At 33.3% G+C, this 22,377-nt stretch overlaps 1 protein-coding gene across 1 annotated transcript; it reads right to left on the bottom strand.

Annotated features, from left to right (window-relative positions):
- Positions 1-2,087: 2,087 nt before the first annotated feature.
- LOC119669935 (protein sister of odd and bowel) lies at positions 2,088-4,856 on the bottom strand. Its single transcript, XM_038079988.1, has one exon. The coding sequence runs from the start codon at positions 4,672-4,674 to the stop codon at positions 3,070-3,072; it is 1,605 nt and encodes a 534-aa protein (XP_037935916.1). The 5' UTR covers positions 4,675-4,856; the 3' UTR covers positions 2,088-3,069.
- Between the last annotated feature and the right edge of the window lie 17,521 nt (positions 4,857-22,377).

Raw genomic sequence — 22,377 nt, 5'->3', positions numbered from 1 at the left:
TGCAACTTTTGCCTTAGAACAGACAAACCGTAACGGCAGATCAATAATTTGTTGACCGTTTGTGGTTTGTTAGATAATGCCAACAAAGGTGGGAGCAGTCATATATATACATTTATACACTTTTTTTCAACATTAAAGAATTTAGGAATTGTACTTATATTTGACTTAGATATTAAATGGCCCCAAATGCTTCTGAGAATAACTCCTCCACTGCCCAAACTGTCAAAACGTTACTGAAAGTATAGAACATTGTGACCGTTTTAAAGAAATACGGGAACTCCTCGACAGAGTCTTGGGACACATATCATCGCATAGCAGGATCACATATGAGATGTGCTCCAATCCAGTCTCAAATGGAATGCAGTTAAAACATGATCCACTGAAATCATGCGGCACATAAAACATTTTGAAGAGGAGACAAAGAGCTATCATAGCTCGCATAACCAAGGTGGGCGTCTCCAATAAAAATAGCTAATGTAATTCTAGTTTAAAGATAACATATGAAAACACATAGGCAAAGGAATAGAGACAATGGCGACAAAAAATATGCGATTGAACTTCATGCTCCTGACATCAGACCGACATTTGCTTTACACCTCGATGAAAAACGAATATTAAATAAATATATCTACATATATAAAATGGATCAAAAGTTCATTAAATAAATAAAGCCAATTTTAATAGCTTTTAATGCATAATTCTTACCCATATTTTTCTAATTTTAAGAAAACTTGTACCATGGCTTCTTACTTTTAGACTATGAGGAAGAAACCCTCAGGTTAGAAAATCTGACCGTTCATTGTTAAAACACGATAAGATTAACTCTACACAATTCATTTACTACAACATTCTTAGATTTCCTCTTATCAGAACTGGAAGGCAAAAACAAAAATAATCAGTTATAATAATGAAATGATAAATGAAGTTCTGCTTAATATATATGTTATAATTATCATTTATATCATTTACTAACAAAATATAAATGTTAATTTCAATATAATCGGAAATCGACACATGACAGGTTAGACATACTCACGTCTATACCTTAACTATTTTAATGCATCTTACTAAGATAGAGTCGGACGCTTACGCGGTCCACTTCCTCCCTCCTTCCTCGGACTATCTCTATAAATGATAATCAACTCATTTCTACTTCAGAATGATTGTACGGGTAAGTATGCATCTGTGTGTGAATTTATGTTGTGATCTTATATATAATCTGCCATTTTATTTTGTGATTCTTAATAGTCTGACTATATACACCATTCTCAATACTTGTTCCTTATAAGCACCAGAATGGTATACTTCATCTTTACATTATTATCATTAATAACTGTGTCATCATTAACACTGTGATAACAAGTGTTGGGTATTACCTTCGAACCAGCTTTTGATTTTGTGAAGACAAAGAGAAAAAATAAAAATATAAATAAAATTATAAAATTTTAAAATAAAATCTTTAAAATAAAATAAAATATAATAATTTTTTTTTTGTTCAGTTTTATTTTAATTTTGTTAATTTTTTACAAAAATATATAAAAATATGCGCTTAAATAATTTCTGGTACCTAGAGGTTAATAATATTAACATTATTAATTATTACAATTATAAATATAGAGTATAAAAATATATATGTTATATTATATGTAAATTAATGCAAATTTCAAGTACAAAATTACGAATATCGATTTTTTTTAAATAATTTATTAAATAGTATCACAAATTTAATATAAGAACTTAACACTAAAAATTTGTCTTTGCATCCTGGTCGTTGGATGCACTCGTCCTTACTTGATAATTAAATTACAACTCCGAATTTCTTATAATTATTTTGTATACGATATGATAGATAGTTAAAATGCATTTTTAAACTATTTAATTACTATTTAATTAACATATTTGAAATTTCGTTGCGAAACAGAAATACTCGTAAATACAACCCTTTTGGTACTTCCAGTTAAAATTTACTGAATTATTGTATGCAAGGAACAATAACGTTGTGATATTTCGTTATTTTATTTTTATATTAAATATAATATCAAATTAATATTTTTAATTATTAATTTTCGTTTTTTAAGTATACAACCGCATTTTGAGATTTTTACATTTTCAATTGCAAGTTAATATTATACATGTTTATGTAATGTAAAGGCTTTATTATAAAACTAAATACTTATTGTACTTTGTGGCTTGATTTCTGGTAGTGAAACGCTGGTTTATGTCTTAAACGTAGCTTAATTAGAACTAAACTTATTTAGCTACAAAACTAAAGAACTAAATTGAGATTAAATAGTAGCTGAACCGCAATGGTTAAGCTTTTTGAACTTATCTATAGAATGACTAGAGTTCACACTCATCTTTTGGAAACATCTCAGAGAAACCTTCGATGACTACAAACTAAACTAAATTTATTACTGCACTAATTTGCCTGAATTTTGTTTTCTATTTTTACTTAAAATTCAACTTAGATTTTCTTAACTATGAATGAAATATACTAAGAGCTGCTCTTTCTTCTGGAACAATCCAGCTATTTATGAGCATGCACAAAATTACTTGACTACATATTTCTGGCGTATGAGATCCTCGAAGCTGATAGTGCCCAAAACGTGACTAGCAACTAAATATTAACAAATATGACTAGATTTGTACGATTTCGACTAGCGTTTAAAACAAAACTTATAATAAATTTTATAAATAACCTAACAGCAAACTTAAAAGCAACCTTAACACACTAAAATTATTATTTGGGGTGCCTGGACTCTAACAAATAATTCACGTATCTTATCTTTGGTATTTTAGCTGTAGTACTACGAGCTTAAATTAACATTCGAAGTAAGAACTAGAACCAAACAAACAAAAAATCAAATAAGTAAAGTAAACAAAAACACTTCCACCCTAACAATAAAATCTAATTACAATAGCAGTACTCACTACTCACTACTCACTACCTGCAACCCCTGCGAATTGCAGTGTCAGCAACACACAACAACCCGTCAACCGAACCCACCTTAGATACGCTAAGCGCATTTGATAAACTCACACATTTGTTTACTCACTCGACATCATCAATCAATGCGCCAGCGTTGTGTGCTGAATCACCGACGTGCAGTTACGCAGATTTGTCAAGGCAGCCGCCGCAATATTCTCTTCCTCAGTTAAGCCCGACTCGACAATCTGCAGACGACCGTAACCTGCTGAGCTATTGCTGCAATCTGACAAGGAGTCAGCATCGTACTCGTAGCTGCTGACAACATTGTTGTGCACCACGCCTTCATCCTCGTTTGTGCCATTGTATGAGTGTAAACTGGAGGCTGAAGATCCATCATATGAGTGATAGCTACTTGCGACAAAAGTTTCGGATTTACTTAGTATACCTTGGCCAAATGCAACCGGTGCGAATTCTACATTACTCTTGGCTGTTGACGTGACCGAAGTTGATTTCTTCGCATGAGTCAGTTGATGCTTGCGCAAATATGCCTGCCTTTTGAAGCATTTACCACACTCACTACAAGCAAACGGTAGCTCCTCGCCTTTCTGACCTACATCTCTATTTTCCTTCTGTTTCGGAGCTCCTTCTGTTGTATTGCGATTCTCCTTTTTGGAAGCTGTGCCGTTCGCTTCTTTTTTCGGTTTGTGCCAGCGTCGATGTGAAGCCAAATTTGCGGGACAATTGAATTGTTTACCACATTCGGGACAGCGATATTCGAGCAACACTATGCAGGCGCAACGATGACGAGCCAATCCAAAAGCATCGTCAAATTTGAGCCTGCACAATTTACATATATAATCACCTATTACATTCTTAATAGCCGCTAATTCAGCTTTAGTCTCTTCGGTGATTTCGACGATGTTATAACGTGGATCGATGTCACCATTACTATACTGCACTGTGCCATCTGTTATGTCTTCCAGCGGTCGTATAATGGTACCAGAAACTGGAGAGCTGGTCTCCTCGTCGAATTTCAGTTTACGAGTTGCTTTATTTTTGGTGGTACTCTTGGTAACCGCTGGCTGCATTTTTGTAGTTCGTGGTGCAGATTCTGTGGCTTTGATGGGTTTTGTAGGTGTACTCTCCCTCTTGATGGTGGGATGAGCTACAGATTTTGACATTTTAAGCGGATTCGTATACTTGTCCATAATAATATGTTCCTCATTGTCAATGCAAACGGCGTCATATTTTCGTTTAATTGCGGAGTTGGGGGTGGGTGTAAGTGGTGGTGTTATCGGCTTTTCATTTTCTTGACTACTGTAACTGTTGCTACTGATGCTGCTGCTACTGCTGCTGCTGCTGCTGTTACTGCTTAATTCTGTGACCCTTGTTTTTGTTTGTGTTTGTGTTTGGGTTTGTTCCGCCATTTCTACGACTTCTTCGCTTAACTGTGTTTCTGGCTCACTGCTTGGTTCTGTGTAGACTTCTGTGAATGTGGTTGCGATTGGCACATCATTGGCTATTTCCGGTGAGTTAGGTTTTACTGACAAATCCAAAGGTATTTCGCATTTGGTTTTTATGTTCAGGTAACGACTGCGATATTTAGGCGGCAATGAGGCCACAGTGGTCAGCAGCCCCAAGCCGTGCGGCATGTGATTAGTTGCTGCTGTATGTAGCAATTGTATGCTGTGTTGGTGTTGTTGTGAGTGTTGCTGTTGTTGCTGCTGTTGAGTTATGGCCGCCATTGCACTTTTGTACTTATTTTACAATAAATTATAAATAATACTTTTTGTTTAATATGTTTTTTTTTTGTTTATGATTGTTTTTAGCACATTTAAATCTTTTCGTTGCACTTCAATATACTTTTTTCTTATTTAGTCTTTTTTTTTCGGGATTTCTATAAACAAAATTAACAAAACTTATTGAAGGAAAATAATCAAACAGAACTAAACTTTATAAAATGAACGAAAGAAAACTTAACAAAGTATGAACTTCCTTCCTGTGCTACGTTTATGCGGAGAATGACTAACATTTTATCCTGCCACATCTATTTATGTGTCTGACGGTCTCTCTGTGTGCTGTATGTCTGCCAGCCAAAGGAAAGCGAAATTGAAATTGAAATTATTGCTGCCTTTGTTATTGCTTACTTACTTACTTGCTGACTGTTGCATTGTTGTTGTTGTTGGGAAAATTTCATCCCCCATATCGTTGTCCTTTTAGCCCTTACGCTAACAAATACCAAATACCCAAAGCCTGTATTCACTCTAAACCAAAGCACTCGCTGCAGCAGCGCCGTTGCTGCATTAGTAAGCGAATTCGGAATCTTTTGTTAGCAATCACACCAGCACATGCATTAGTCACCCTTTTTCCCAACACGGCTTCCGCTGGCAGCGCAGCACGCGCATAGCTGAGCCGCCGTATTACTTATTGTCAACGCATTCGTAGTCCTATTCATAATTGTGCTGTGTATGTGTGCAAGTGAAAGTCCTTTGCATACACTTATTGTCAAACGTATCCTTGTGGCTGATGTTGCATTTTCAGTTTTGCTTTAAATTTGGTGGGGTAGGCTGGCGTTACTAACATTTTCATGTTGGCACAATGCTACGGGTCGTTGCGGTGCGGTGCGGTGCGGTACGGTACGGTACGGTACTACGGTATAGTTGGTGAGTATTTTGTTTAGAGATCAACGCAGCAAAGTGTATTTTATGAAAGGGAATGCATTTTCGGGTATAGATTGTTTTTATTTCAAACCGAGCTATAATCAGGGTTAGCAGTTTCACTAAAAGACTAAAGATGAGAAAAATGTAAAAATATTTGTCATTAGTGGGTTAAGATATTAGACTAGAAGAAGTTACTTATGTTACCATTACAATATAAATGGTATATTAAAAGCTTAGTAACATATAATATGGATTAACACTTAACCAATCACCATTAATATAACCAATTTTTTATAGCTATTATTCAAGTTTCACTGTAATATTATTGCATCTATCTATCTACATATATATTCCTTTTTTATTTAACATTAATTTTATCTCCTTCTAGTAATCTGTTAACCTTATCAGATAAACACAAAACTTGTGTGATGACATTCGGGGCAGTGGTCATCCCGAAATGCATTATCGGCGTCCGTTTGTTTACGTAAACCTCATAAGGAGATCCCATAAGATTAATCTTAAATACATTATGGTACCGTTAACCTTTTTTATAATAATCATTTTTTACAATAATCAAAAACTCCACAAACTTTTCCATCTATTTATGTTTCACTCCAAGTCCTCTTTCAACTCTTTGCAATATTATGAACATCATTTTGAATAATGACATACAATACCTTTAAACACATCTATTTAAAAGTATTAGTTCATTAAAAACTTATAGGTTTTTTATGTCAACACATTTTAATGAAAATGCATACTACATACATACTACAGTATTATTATTATTTTGGTAGAAAACCATGTACCACAAAGATGGGTCTAAGAACCCACACAACAAACAACACTTATGACATCGCCCGTCTATAATTAAAAAAGAACAAAACAACTGTGCGGTTTTGCCCATTCCCTACTGTCCATTACAATTAATGTACTGACAGAATCTACCTTATAGGTGGACATAACGGTCGGCTAACGTATTCTTTTACCAACTACTATTGTAGGTGTAGTTTAGAGAAGGCAATGGAAACTGTCTCTTATCTGCTCTGTTATAACCAAGCACTGGCCAAAAGACCTTTATACACTTTTGATTTTTCTTTCCTCAAATATTTGTCAGATAACGCAGGTTTGTTTTATCAAAATAACGAATGGTTTCCTGATCCTCAATAGGTTCTCTTTCAAGCAGCCAGCAAGCTTTCAAATATTGTAGTATTACAATAACCTAATTTAAACAGCCTAGATGAGTTACTGTTTTGCGAGACGGTCTAACACTGTTATCTATCACATGCCATCTAGAAGAACAATAATGAGTGGCAATCTTTAAAATCTGCTGTGCTATTGTTAAAAATCTAAAGATGTAAATAATATTTAGTTCCAATTTTGATTGACGATAACTAACAGGAGTCTGACTGAGAAACATGCCAATATATCAGTTTGATTTATACTCAAATCATATAAGATATAAGATTGTGTAAAAAAAACTATTAATCTATCAAAGTAAGTCTAGGGTTTGAGTTTAGTCTAATGGCATGTTATAGTCTGAAACTTCTAAAAATAGAGGTGTGGGAAAAGTCATTGTGACCGACCAAATCAAATGCTTGGATTGTGCAAACAAATTGTTGACGGTTTTTTCGAGAAATATGAGCTCAGTTTTTGCTTTATTTTTTTCGCATAAATTTTATTTTGTTGTTTTTTGTTGTATGTGTAGTGCATTACGGTAGGCACGTGCGTGGCAACGTACTTCAGCGTTGGCATCGTATGCCACCCCTGTTTGGGTGAACTTCTGTTTTGGTTTTTGTTGATTCGGAATTCCCACAGCGTTCGTTTGGTTTTACTCCTAGCGCAACGGAAAGTATCAGGCTATGACGGGCACATTCGGCTCAGCGCAGCGAAGCTCGCAAGCTTTACGCTTTTGCGTAGTCAAGTGGGGTTGCCAGGTTTACTTTAAATCATTTTAATTTTCCTTTTAATTCCCCGATATACTCGCAGCCCTGCTGCCCCTTATACGCTTCTGTTGCTTTGGCACGTTATTCTTTGTGTTTTTCGTTGTTTAAGATTGTGTGTCCTTTATAGAATTTCAATTTCAATATGCATAAAAGTTACAATGAATACGGTATCAAATTTTTAACCCCGTCCTATACTTAACTCTGTAATCGTACGCAATATACGAGCACACCCCCGGCTACCATCAATCCTGAGCGTTTCATATTAATGCGTTGTAATTTACTTAAACATCCTTTTGACAAAAACAAAGCGACAAAGAATCGAGCGTGAATTTCGCCTAGAGATATCTTCGCATAAATTTGCCTTTCTCTTGAGTGTTCGTAAGTGTATCTGCCTCTGTTTCAATGCACATGTTTTTGCTTTTACTTACATTGATGTCGATGCTACGGTCTACTAGAACTCTTAGGGCTTCCATTCGGTGGCTGGTAACCCCTAAGTGCATCCTTTTATGGTAATTTCGAGTGCCGTCCAGGCTCATAGAAGAAAAATAATTAACATTCGAAATTTTGCATTACGCACCGTTTATGTGGCATAATGCATCCTTATGTCTCGAAATGCTCTCAAGAACAATTCGGTTTCATATTTACACCAGCACTTGCTCAAGGAGCCCGTATGGACTTCAACGAGTATGGGATTGGTACGTTGGCCTCTTAAACGTTGCGAATTACGAGTGATAATATACCTTGCGGCTGCACATAAAAATGCAATTAATTTAATTCTTTCGACTTTTCTTGCTTTTCCACCGTTTTTATACCCTGGCTTTAAGCTTGACTAAAAATGAAAGTCATTTCTTCTTTTGAAATAATTTTTTCTTTATTTTTTTTTTATTTACATTAAAATAATGTTTTTGCCGTATCTGTAGAAATTTTATTTACAATTACATTTCATGCAAAAAAGGAAAAATTTTACCAGAGGCAAAAATCAAATGCTGAAGTCAGATACGCCTCATAAGGACGAGCTGCCTGCCTGTAGCTCGACTGCATAAATACTTTCACTTCCCCAGCTCTGCAAGAGAAAGGTATTTTCATTAAAGTAATTTTATAGCAAAAAGGATTGCTGAATGCATTTTAATGAGTAAATTTAATAAAATATTATATTCAAGTATTGTGTAGACACATTACTGCCATAGTTCGTAAATCTGCAGTTAAAAATTATTTTATTTCCGTTTTATTCATATTTTTTTAAAAGAAATTTGAATTAAACAAATAACAATTGTAAAGCAAATTTTTTTTCCAATTATAATAAATACATGGATAAATGTAGATATACGCCAAAAAAGCTACTTTCCATAAACTATTTTTTTTACTTAACGTAATTTATTATATCAAGTAGACGAAGTGAAATAAGGACAATCATTCATTTTCATTTTCATTAACTAGAAAGCCTTTTTAATTATTTTTTTGTTTATTATATTTAGCATAGCACTTAAAGTATATTTTCCACAATACTTTTCCTGTACAATTTAAAAACTGCTTAAGGATGAAAATGATTTCTATAGTACCCGTTCTTCCATATCCTCATAAGACAGAAAATTTAAAAAATAAAATAAAACTGACATCAAGCAAACTACAAGCAAGTCTAGATGAATGGCTCAAGAACTAACTAACTAGAACTAACTGGAAAAAAAACCCAATGAAACCAAATTAGATCACACATTTTTTTACAACAAGAAAAAACTCCTACCACCAGTTTGGTGACCTAATTTAGCAGCGATCTGACTTAGCAGTCGAATTTGTCTTCGAAGTCATGTAAAAGACCATATTTTCGATGAATTATATTATTATATATATCGTATAACAATACTTGTACTTTTTTTAATCTAATAAATGTCGAAAAATCTGCTGATCTACTTTAAAGAAAGAGAGTATATTTAATATGATTCCTACAAAAATTTGATTGACTCTGATGTACTTTTGCGAACATGGACATGGACGTAGGTACAGTAAAGAAAGTTATATTAGACAGTGAAAAACATCCACCTGTGGTTGATCGTCTTAAGAAAAGTCACTCAGTGCACACTCGAACTTATTCAAACTATTTTCTTGAGTCTCGACTTTGTCTCATTTCGATGAATGAGTTAGTATGTTAGTAACAATTATTGTTAAATGCAAATTAATAGAAGATTAAATATTTTCAATTTAATATGCTTAATACCCAATATTCTTCAATTATTTTACTTTCGATCGATTTACTTTTGCTTTTCGGTACAGGGCTATATATGTATAATCTTTAGTGTTTTAAGCATATATGCTCAAACCTTTCAGAACATCTGATTTATACTTTTATTTTGCTTATCGAGCGCCGATCTTGCGTGGACTTAAAAACAAAATCCCATCATTCAGAAAATATAAAAAAATTGATCCTACCACGCTATAAAAGGGTTAAGTAATATTTTCTGCAGTAAGCGAAGTTCCCCTATTGAATTACGTACAAAAAAGAAAACATTTAATAATATTTCAACATTTTCATAAAGTGTGATGTGCATGAACGAGCAAAAAACCAAAAATAAAATGCAGAAAGCAGAAAGCAAAAACCAAAAACAATCTTGTTTTGTCGGGTGTCGAAGTACTTCGGGCACGCGACCTCTCTAATTCCAATACCGAATGCGTTTCTTAATGCGTTGCTATCTTTGTATTTGCTGTTGTTGCTGTTGTACTTGCAGTGTCGGTGCAGAAGTGTTGTTGCCTCAAATTTACTTGCTGTTCTTATTCCATTCCATAGTGTTATTGTTGTTGTTGTTGTTGCTGTCATATCCCAGCGGCACCATTATGCCAGCGCTGAAAAAGTAAGCGAGGAGGTAATAGCTCTTCGTTTTTATTTTTCTTTGTTTTCGACATTTGTGTTGGACATATGCAATTTCGGGGTTGAAATTATAAAAGAATGAAGAAGAAAAGCATATGAGTTAAGAATTTCTTGTTTTGCCTACATTGTATACATTTAGTCTGCTTTTGATTTTAGTGAAGTGCGAACAGTGAACAATTTTTAATTTTTAAAATCAAATAAAAAACAAAAATATAAATAAAATATAATTTGTAATTTCACATAAACTCACTGTAAGTATATGCAAAATTAAGTAAATATATTTAAAATGATAATTGAAATTTTTGTTTTGTATTATGTACATGCTACTGCGTCAAGAACGAGTCATTCTAAAGCAAGGGGTAAAATGTAGTCAGCTGTTTCAATTGGAAAATTTTACAATTCAAACTGAGGAGGATTTAATTCAATTTAATGAAGAAATCACTGCCGTTGAAGTAGTTGTAAGTTAAATTATATACGTTTCTTACTTTCAATTTCAACTTATTAATATATTCACATGTAACAATTTTACTAATTCATACATTTCTTTTCATCTATTACGTTATTTATAGACTGCATCAATGAGACGCGTTATTAAAAAACAACCAATTACGCGAAAAATTTCCTGGAATTTTGGAGAATGGTACCCAAGGCAAGAAGTCCTTAAGAGCGTTAGAGAATGTGACAGCAGCACTTTTTGGTATAATATATTGTACATAATTAACTTTAGCGTATACAATAACATACTTTTGTATTTACAGATGCTTTAAGTACAGATGGTAAGCCGGAACAAGTGATCGAGTCGAGTCTGGAAATCTCTTCAAGGTTTTAGTAACAATTTCCAGAAAAATATTCATATATATAAGTATGTTATATTTTTTTATGTAAATATTAATATTTTAATTGTATAAAACATAAATATAAAATATAATTTATCCAAAAAAATTTATAGTATTTTATTTAAAAATCAATAGCATAGGTAAAATTTAAAAGGTAAGCGAACATGTCAGCGCTGATATGTTGCATTACAAATTCGAAAAAGTAAGCGAACATGTCAGCGCTGATATGTTGCATTACAAATTCGAAAAGGTAAGCGAGCATGTCAGCGCTGAAATGTTGCATTACAAATTCGAAAAGGTAAGCTAACATGTCAGCGCTTGCCCGCAATGACATGCACGTGTTAAAGTAATTAGGAGTTTCATTTGAATAATCAGCGCTAGGCATTACCATTCAGCGCTGAGGGAATCGATTCCCTCAGCGCTGAAAGTCCCGCTGGGATATAGCGTCACACACAAAAGGCAATTTTAGACCTTTCTGCACAATGGCATGTGTGCCATGAAAATCACAATAAATTTTGTGAGTTTATGTGTGTGTATGTGAATGCGAATGCTGTTGTATTCGTAGCGCAATCGGCAATCGTAATCGTAAAATTCTGCCAGGTGCATTTTCAAAAGCTACAACAGAGGGTTCTTACTCTGCTACGTCTACTACAACTGCCAATGCTTTAAGTTACTCGTTTGCTGCTTATTTGGTCGCATGGCAAAATGAAAATTTCTAATATTCTAAAGCAAAACAAATACAACAAATACAACAAATACAACAAATACAGCAAATACAATAGAGCAAAGAAACGTAAACTTGTTCGTTTCTGTTGTTGAATTTCATAGCGTTGCGATTTCGTAGCAGCTCTGATTGCGTTCAGTAAAGTAAAGTAAAGTAAAGTATCAAGGGAAGCGGAATTTAAGCAAGTACTGGGTACTCTGGCTTTACGTTAAGTATATAACAATTAAATAAGGGTGGTTATATAGCTAAGCAGGGGTTCCAAAAGTGCAACAACAACAATAAATGTAATGAAATCAAATAAAAAAATATGTACAAAAACACAATAGCGAAAGGCGTACTTGCATACACTCGCATTCTCGAATTTGTATGCGCATATTAATTCCAATTGGAATTCGAATAAGGGTTTTTGTTTAATAATGCACATATAACAAAAAAAAACCAAATAGAAATATAAAAAAATTGAAATCATTTTTTAAAATTCGTTCTAAAGATCCCGTGGTAGATTTTTTTTGTTGTGGTTCTTGGTGCTGAGGTCCCTGTCATTATCATTGTATATGTATTTGTTGTAATTGTTACTGTGTAGTTGTTGTTACTCATTATGTACGTGCACACGACACATGAAAACTCACTTACTTTTGGTATTTGGTTAATGTTCTTGCTTTGTTTTTCTTTTTGTTTTTGTTTTTGTTTTTGTTCTCATTTGGTCCGTTCTATTCTGTTCCGTTAGCACTAACATTGCACGTACATTAACTAGTTTCCGTTTCTGACGCTTACACGTTTATGTCAGTTTGTCTGATTCATTCAATGCAACTCAGTGCGCCCATGATAGGCCAACTGTAACATATTCAATGGAACTTCATTATTGCACCCCTGGTCTTGTTATATCATTTGATTTTGAATTGCCACTTCCGTTTACATAATTTTTGAAATATTTAATTAATTTCTGGTACCTTATATTTTGCTACTAATTGCTTATGCTTATTTAATTTTGTACTAAAATTACGAGATGCAAATATCAATTGCTTACTCTCCAAATAATTAAAATAGTTTACCCTATTAGCCCATTAAAGGCTTGGACACATCAACTCTATACTCATTCTATAAAATGAGAACTCATTCTCATTCATTCATAAAATAAAAATTCATCATTTAAAAATTAAAATCTTCAACATTACTTATTAATGTAATCAAGCTACGTGTTGAAAATGACATACTGCTTATAATTAACCTTACTAAATTGAACTCATATCAATTAGAAAATAGGACCCTTCATTACACTCATGCAAACAGTCAGTGCTCCACTTAGCCGTTATATATGCGTTATATGCAAAGGCAAAAAATAAAAAATTTCACAAAATATTTGATATCAGCCCCAAAAACTCGGAGTAAGGAAGATAGAATTCGTGATTTAATTATAGGTATACGATATAATCGCTGAATAAAGATGTATGAATCTGCTGAGTTAGTTTAAATCACTTGTTTAAAATTGACAAATGTTTTAGTAGAACATTGTCAAGAGCATTTGCAGACAGTTCTCAGCAAAGTAAGTGCAAAGTGTACTCATAATAGTAATCACTACCACACAGTGTTTTTATTAGTCTAATCCAAACAAACATTCGAAACAATTCAAAGTTGAATGGCTTCAAACAGGAATAAAACAAAAAAATCACATTGGATTCACCAAACCTGTTAATACTGGAGTACTAACACGGCACTGTGCTCTTTCAGCGAATTTTCAACAGTGACGTGTTCCGGCAAGTGTATAACTGCTTTCTATGGTTTGTCTGGGACTATAGATAGAGTGTCTTCAATGTCTTGGAGACCATGCCTTCAATGACGAAGATAACGAAAATGGACTTGTTGAACTTTTTTATTTTTATCTAGAAGACTAGGTGGTTTAACATAACCTTCCAGCCTGCTGCTGTTGCTTATTTATATCTGAGAACAGAACGACCCTACAATACAGGAGCATATTTTTCAATTTCCGAGTTGCTCTGCATTACCCTTGTTCACGAAATGTAACTCCATCTAAAATTTATTCATATCGAAAAATAGAATAATCACGACTCACCATCTCCAATAAGCACCTTCCTGTACTGTTTTGGAGTGTGATTAGTATCGAGTAGGTGTCACAGAATCCATGTGCTCACACATTCGGTTGGTTCGGACACTGGACTGGCTCCGTAAGAGAGTAACATTGTCGCTATAGGCAACTTCTAAAGTTATATAAAAAAGCGTTGGCATGTATGCTTTCACTTGATGTGGGGTTGCATTTTCTAAACCCTCTACTGTGACCCAAACAGGGGAAAATTATATCCAAATATATTACTTATATTGATACCTGCAGCATATATTCCAATGTGAGGCGTTTATCAACACATCATATAGATACGTGTGTATAGGTACTCATTAAGGCTTTTAAAAGTATCATAACATAGATCCTAAGTTTTTCAAAAGTATCATAAAATAGATCCTAACTTTAGAAGTGATACTGTGGTATTAAACCTTAGCGACAAGTAACCACGTTAAACGAAAAAGTAGATACTATCTTTGGAACTGAGATCTTAACTGCAACAGCTCTAAATCGATTGTTCCTAAGTTTTCTACTAAATCTTTCGACGGTAATCAAAAATACTTATTACCACTTTACAAAAGTTATAGCTTAGATAGTTTTCATAACGTAATATATTTTACCAAACTACAATATAATCGTTCAAAAAACTGAGCATAACTAATGACTACGCGATTCTAAAGGTCACATTTTAAATGATGCGAAAGGATATGGTGTGAGATATTCAATCATTTCCAAAAAGAAGTGAACTTCTTTTTTTGGTAACAGAAAACGCTAGCTAAGGACAAGTGAAGTAAGAAGAAACTTTGCTTTAAAAAAATGTTTGCGTTCACAACCATCCCTGAGGAATTTTTAACAAACTTAATCCTTTCGTCAATTTAAAACTGAATGAATCATAAATTCAGTTACACAAATCTATATTAATACTTTTCAATTCTTTGGCTTAACAAAACTCCAAAAGTCCCGTATAAATTTGATTTCATGCAGTTCAGTTTCGGGCACATTTGATTTATCAGCGATTCAATGAACCGGGGACACACATGTAAGCAGACGTTCCATGTATAAAGCAGCTATAAATTATACCTTGTAAACGCACCGCTTTTGAGGGACATGCAATAAAAGGGGGTTGAACACGATTTCGGTGTTTGACGAAGTAAAACTATTTAACACATGAAAATGCCAATGATCGCAGAATAGCAGAAACAGGAATAGGAACGGGAACAGGAACGGGAACGGGAACAGCAGCTGCGCTCATTTATTCCACCGTTGTGTTTACACTGATAAAACATTATGAGCGATTTCTTCAGAGGACAATGGCTTTGCCTGTGCCTGTACCTATGCCTATGCCTATGCATGTGCGAGCGCACGACATACGAAACACCTTTTCATCGCTGAACTACTCGCACGTTTGCAGGATTTTATGCAGGACTATTTTGTGATTTTTTTATATATTATTTAATGTTATTTGCTTTTCCATTAGAAAAGTTTAATGATCTTTCAATTTTAGGTCTGGAACATATTTCAACGGTTTTTTTCGTTTATTATTTGTATGTGTGTATGACTTTTTTATGAGTTTATATGGACTGTGTATGTAGATGGGTAGCTCCCTGTCAGGATTTCTTTTAAATGTGTTCCTTCTTTTGTTTTTTAATTTTATGCTTCATTGATTATATTTTTAGGCTCTATTTGCTATATTTGCTATGAAAACCTTTTCGAGTTATTATATTTTTTTACAGAAAATTACATATTTTAATATTTTTTATTTATTTTTTTTTTATAAATGTAATAACTTTGTATTTGTTTCTTACCCTTCACAGTGGGTAAATAAATCATATTTCTACAAAAAGCATTTATACATGTTATATATTGTACTTCATTCTAAGGTCTTTGAACCTTAATTTGTCACTATTTGGATTTCTTTTTAAATCTCAACTAGTTGGTATGTTCAATTGAGTAGATTTATTTATTTTAATTAATTTATTTGAGCAATTGAGCAACCAATTCCACTGTAGTCACATAAACTCATTTGTGTTTGCACATGCACGCACCCACAAAAAAGAATTGCAGCGCTTTTTAATTACAAAGCATTTTTATGACGAACTTCCTCAAAGGGTTCCCAGCTCCTTTTTCATATTTTTAATATATTTTCAATATTTCATAAAAGCACATAAAAACGAATTTCTTTATGCATTTTTTTGTTTATTCCATGCTTTGTAAAGGATATGACACATGCAGGATAGTATGAAATTTGTGGGTGTCGAGCAACCCACGAATGACTCACTTCATACATTTCCTGCCACTTCCTTTGATTTTTATTTATTATTATTTACTTTCATTGAAAGTGTTGAGCTCCTACTAAAAAATTACGGAAAACAATTACGAGTATCCACTTTCCAGCGAATTCACAACTAAAACTTCAATTTTCAGTAAATTGAGGACTAAAGTTGAAATAACGACACGAACCTTCCGTAACACAGAAGTCGAAAGACACAGCACGCGCGATGAGATTACAACACGAAATAACGATCAGCTTTAAGAAACTGCTTGTCGCATGTCTTCTAACAGTGAAGTGAAGCCACAGGTTGCTCAATTCTTAATGCCGGAATTCAACATTCACAACATTCTACCAAGAAAGTAACAACAACCCCTGTGCCATGTCTTAAGACAAGTAAATACCTTCGTACGTTCAAACCAGAAGTGGCATGAGTTTTCTTATGTACACTCATCGAGCCCTTAAAGCAGGGGTGAGTTTCTTATTCTACTCGAGTGGCAGGGGAAGTATGACTTATGTAAAATTCCTTCAGGTGATTAGTAGACGCAACACGTTTCAGAGTTTGTTAACTCACTCACCCATACATGGACACATTTTTCTTATAAGAAACTTCAATGCTGTTGCAGAATATGTCTCCCCATGGTAAATAGGTATAAACGTACGTACAGAAGTGTTGATACAAGCAACAAAGGTTTTACCTTTGGAATAAAGCAATTTTAATACAAATTCGATTGGATTCTGGGATTTCTTAAAGCGAAAAGATTATCTGCTTTCAAAACTTTGAAATAAAAGCGGTGGATAAATATAAGGCATTTATTACACTGCAAATAATAATGATAATCTATTATCGATGTGAAATTCAAAACGACAATGCGACACCCCAACATATGAGATTATATATTATTGATGAAAATAACATTATTACTTTCCAGAATACATACCAAAAATAATATGTATTAAAGTTGTGTTTCTTTGAATTAAATGATAAAATATTTTTAAGTATCTTCAAATTGATAATAAATGTTATTAAGCGAAGAGAGAGACCATGGCAAAAAAATCCAGACAACAAAGTAAATGTATGGGGAATGATGAAATTTAGGAGAAGTTACCAAAAAACAAGGAATAGCGTCTACATCCGGAATCGCGAAAGCAATGATTATGAAGTTGAATACAAATAAGAGTATTTCTAGATTCATTGCCGAAAATGGAGGAAAACTGGGCAAGTATGTACCTTGACTAAAGCTATCTGATTACATGTCACTGAGGAGAACATCATCAGGTAGAATGTTAGATGATAGATAATGATATATGAGTAAAGTATATTCTTAAAAGTAAAATATATGAACCAGTTTTTAGGATACAAGCTTGTTATTAATGCAATCACGAAGAATAATGCCATCAAATAAACGGATTTTTTCTATCTAAACTAAGTCAAAAAGTAACAAAGTTTTTCATTGGCGAACTTTATTACAACCTGTGATAGAATCCACTGAAAATTGAGAACAGTATGATTATCAATCATGAAAAATGACTCAAAATATCATACATAATAAGTATTCTTTTTAAACACCGAAAAACGTTTAACAATTGTTTAAATAAAAGTTTCTAATTACAAGACCTACAAAGACACAACATATTAAAACAAACTCATCCTAACGATTTAATTATTACAAATTTATTACTCCATACCTTGTGAATTTATGAACCCATGCAGGCAAGCAATCTAAATGTGAATATTACTTCCATTATATATTAAAACACCTTAAGTGAATACAGTTTATCTTTTATACAACATTACAACTTAATTATATGAGAATTATAAATATTTTTTAGTCTCAAAATACATAAAGATATAATGTATTAAATTTGTAACAAACTGCTGACTTAATTACTTTAGAAAGCAAAGAACATGATGTTGACGTAAGCATCTCTGCCTTTGAATCCCTTTTTAACAAAATCGTTGAGTAAAGGAAATGATCAATTATAAATAAATTTAATTTAAAAGTTATAAAGTTTAATATTATCGTTATGACGATGGATCAGTTGCCGAGATCGTTATTTAACTAAAAGTAGTATCGGTCAATACGCAGTTATAGAAAAACCACACAATGATAAAAGAAAACAATGCTAAGCTGAAATTTGAAATCCTAATATACAGTATAGTTCTAACGTTCAACAGATATATTGCATTGAAATATGAGCAACTGTAGTATATCTAATTCTAAGACATAAGCTATTCAATGTACAGTGGCTCACAGCTTATTTCGTACAAGCACTGTTTTTGTAGATTTTGTTAGTGAAGTTCTAAAATTTTATTCCAAACAAAAAACAAACCCAAACATATTTCAAATGCTGACCTCACAGTCATTCCAACTCACGACACCGAATCTACAAATTCTAGTCTAATCAGAAAATATAAAAAAGTATTTAAAATAATATCAATATAGCACACGATGCTATGGAACTAAACTGGGTTTCAGCTCGACACTTCTGTATATTTATGTTCCCCAGCTCTCAAGGAATAAACAATAAAACACCTAATGTGTCAATGTGTAGTCGTATCCAGATCCAGGCTTAAAAATACCAAATAAATATTTTTGTTTTTAGTAGAGACCACAAAGTTTGAGACTAATGAATGAACTGTGTGGTTATTATAATATGTTTCATTCATCTCTGGTATGATGTATGTAATGAATTGGATAAGTGTATAATATAGATACATCATATACGCTATAAAATAGGTTTATAATCACTTGGACATTTTTCGTATTTATTTTTAAAGGAGTGAGGTCTCAGTGGGCAAACTACAAGCTATGCATCTATATCTGACTACCAATACGGATCTATTTCTTAATGTCTATGGAGAGTTGTATTAACCTGTGGATAATTTGCTTAGGCAAATTTAGAATTTTCTTAGGCTTCCAAATATTATCCATTTCTTTAACTTATAAATTACTTTATGTAACTATTTAGTGCCTAGTAAAAACAAAATACAAAAGAGATTAAAGAGAAATATTTCTAAAGAATTTTTTTGTAAAAAATATTGCTTTCTAGATTTTATACTGCATATAACTTGCTTGCCTTCATAACTATATAATCAGCACTAAAAGAAATGTACAGCTTTTCCCCATACCCACAGTTTCAGTTTGAAATAATTTAATTTACATAATTTACATATTTATATACTCGTATATAAAAATATGTAATCTTTTGTGTTTTTCTATCTGATTACATTAACATACAAATGAGCGCAACGCTTGCTAATAGAAAGCTGATCCTGGCTATCTGAACACAGGTCATACATGTAAATTCTAGTTTGCCAGTTTGCCAGCTTGCCAGCTTGCGAGCTTGCCAGTTCGTCAGTTTGTCAGCGACATATGCAAATGAGTTAGATTAGAAAATCCCTGATTACGCATGCCTAACGTGATACGTGAACCAGCCGGGCACGTTCCGCATGTGCCGTAACTTGTGAACAAGGACCGCAACGCAAACCAGAAGAATTTTTAATTAAATAAAGTTTTGAATAGTTCTCAATGCAGAAATGTGACTATTGTGTTGATATTTTCAAATAAATTAACGCCATCTGCGTTGATATGTCGTTTACACGTCGCGTCACGAACGAAACACAAACTAGAATTTACGCCGAATCGAGAGTTTAGAAATTTTCAGCTTTGCGTGCCACTTTCCATTAATCCACAAATTTGGCGACCCCATGCACTATTTTCGCTGCTTGGTCGCATTGTTTGGGTATCGGTAATATCAGTGCAGCAAATACGAAATAGGGCAGAGCACATGTTGAAAAATGTTGTCTCCAGGTATTTTACGTGTGTGTGTGGCACACGCGTCTTTTCATTATTCTGCCCAATTTTAATCCAACAGAGAAAACGCAGCACACGTCTTGTTCGAAAAGCGCGTGCCGTCAGTGATAAATTGGCAAGTAAAATTAAAAAATCTTCTGGGTTCGGTTGTGTGTTACATTTTACAATTCGCGTTCCATGGAATGCAGCAACAGAATGAATCCCTTCGTGAAATTTCCTTCAATTCAATTGCTTCAATTGGGGTGAAAATTTCTACTACGAACTTCAATCTTAGCTGCAACTTCCTTACAAAATGCAAGTAGAAAATCTGTTTCAGAAACATTGAATATGGATTATATTTGCAGAAGAGAATTTTGTAGTTGCGAAGATTGATCAAATTCAATTCAATTTGTCTGCGGAATGATAAATGACTTTTCGAAACGAAAATCTTCTCAGAATTCCCAACAGCACTTGCTAATCATAAACTTAAAAGACTACAGTTTTTTTTGTTTTGATTTATAAGGTAATACGAGTCTGGGGTGTCACTCTTTTCCTTTCGTAATTCTAAAATGAACTTATTACAGGCATTTCAGCAAGACCACGAAATCACGAAAAGTTGATTATAAATTCAAGTATTAGTTACGATATTAAAACGAAGTTGTTTAGTGCATTTGCCTTGTGTTCGTCTTTGACGGGACTAAGAACAAAGATTTTCGGAATTCCAATTTTAAAAGTTGTTAGTAACTTCCTATTGCTTTCTCTGATAAAATAGCAAAACGCTTTTTCAAGGTAGTCTTCGTCTCACACCGGTGAGACTTTGATAAAATCTATGGCCATGTAATTGTTCACCTATCAACCTACACTGCTAATTTGTAAATTAACTGAAAATTAACTGAAAATTTCAACATTCTTTCTTAAAGATGATTTAAAGTGCTTAAAGTTGGCCTTCAGTCAATACCTTCAATGGCTTACTCTTGCCAGTTGGTAATACCGAGTCGCTTTATATCGTTGATAATCTAGTCTTTCACCGATGTAAACGGTTTTTCAACAGTAGACACCGAATAAAACAGCCTTCTAACCGGAGCTATTTTTGTAAATTAACGACGGATGACCCATCAATTCGATTTTTTGATTGTTCAAATAGTCGTTTGTTACCACATGACCAGTTTTCCCGAAAAAACAAGCGACCATTTGTTTCGATTTGCTTCAATCGCGTATAGCTTTTGTTGGATTTGGTTCATCTTGAAACACCCATACAGTCGACTGAGGTTTACTTTCCAGCTCATATACATATCTTCATGATTTATCACCCGTTACAATATATACGTCAACATTAGAAATCATCTTGCTTTTGCACAATATGAAAATGTGAGACTTTGGGATATATAAATCAAATTTTTCAAAAATAGGAATTATATATACTAGTGTATATTCACCAGAGAACTATTCAATCACACAGTCCAAATTTCCTTTTAAGCTGTTTGGTTAAAAAACATTTCAAAAATGTATTGGAATTATATAAATTTACGGCCTATTAGTACTCCTATTTTTAACCTCTAAACTAACATAAACTTTATGTTAGGCCTTTCTAGACTGAACATTTTAATATTTTTCTTATACATAATGGCGGATTGATACTTTATTCATTTGTAATCTAAACTCAATTATGTAGTCTCCTTTAAAAAATGACTCATATAGTAATTTTATGTTTTCTAATATTATATTATAGTCTATATTTACTGTAGGAAAGGCGTAGCATACCCTTAATGACCTTTAATGACGTTACGCCGTACATCATTACTGAAGTCGACACTGATGTCAAAAGTCTCCTGCCTGCATATCTTTTGCCACCAATGTTTGGCATTAATCTTACCACTGCTGCGACGATTCTAATTACTTTGTCACCGGCAGACTTCAGAATTTCTCTAAAGTAAAGCCTTTGATCTATTTTGATACCCAGATAATAAATTAATTCCCGAGCTTAATGTGATAGAAAGTTCACCAACATGGATGTTAACAGATTTTACTCTTTTTCTGATACTTTTTCTGATTTTTTCATATTCATGGGTGCCTCTGGTCGTGTGCCCTTGCTGGCTTGCCTTAATACTTAACCGAAGACATTAAAGTCCAAGAATTTTCTATACTAGGTCCTTGTGAGTTATAGTAAATAATTGTCATATATAAAAATTAATCTAAAAGCAGTAACGAGTACGGAATAATTTAAAAATTTATGTTTATATATTATAAATACAGTATTTCAATAAAATTTAGTCCAAGTATGT

Source organism: Teleopsis dalmanni, chromosome 1, assembly GCF_002237135.1.
Source record: "Teleopsis dalmanni isolate 2A chromosome 1, ASM223713v2, whole genome shotgun sequence".
Lineage (NCBI taxonomy): Eukaryota > Metazoa > Arthropoda > Insecta > Diptera > Diopsidae > Teleopsis > Teleopsis dalmanni.
This window is presented reverse-complemented; position numbering and strand designations above follow the sequence as displayed.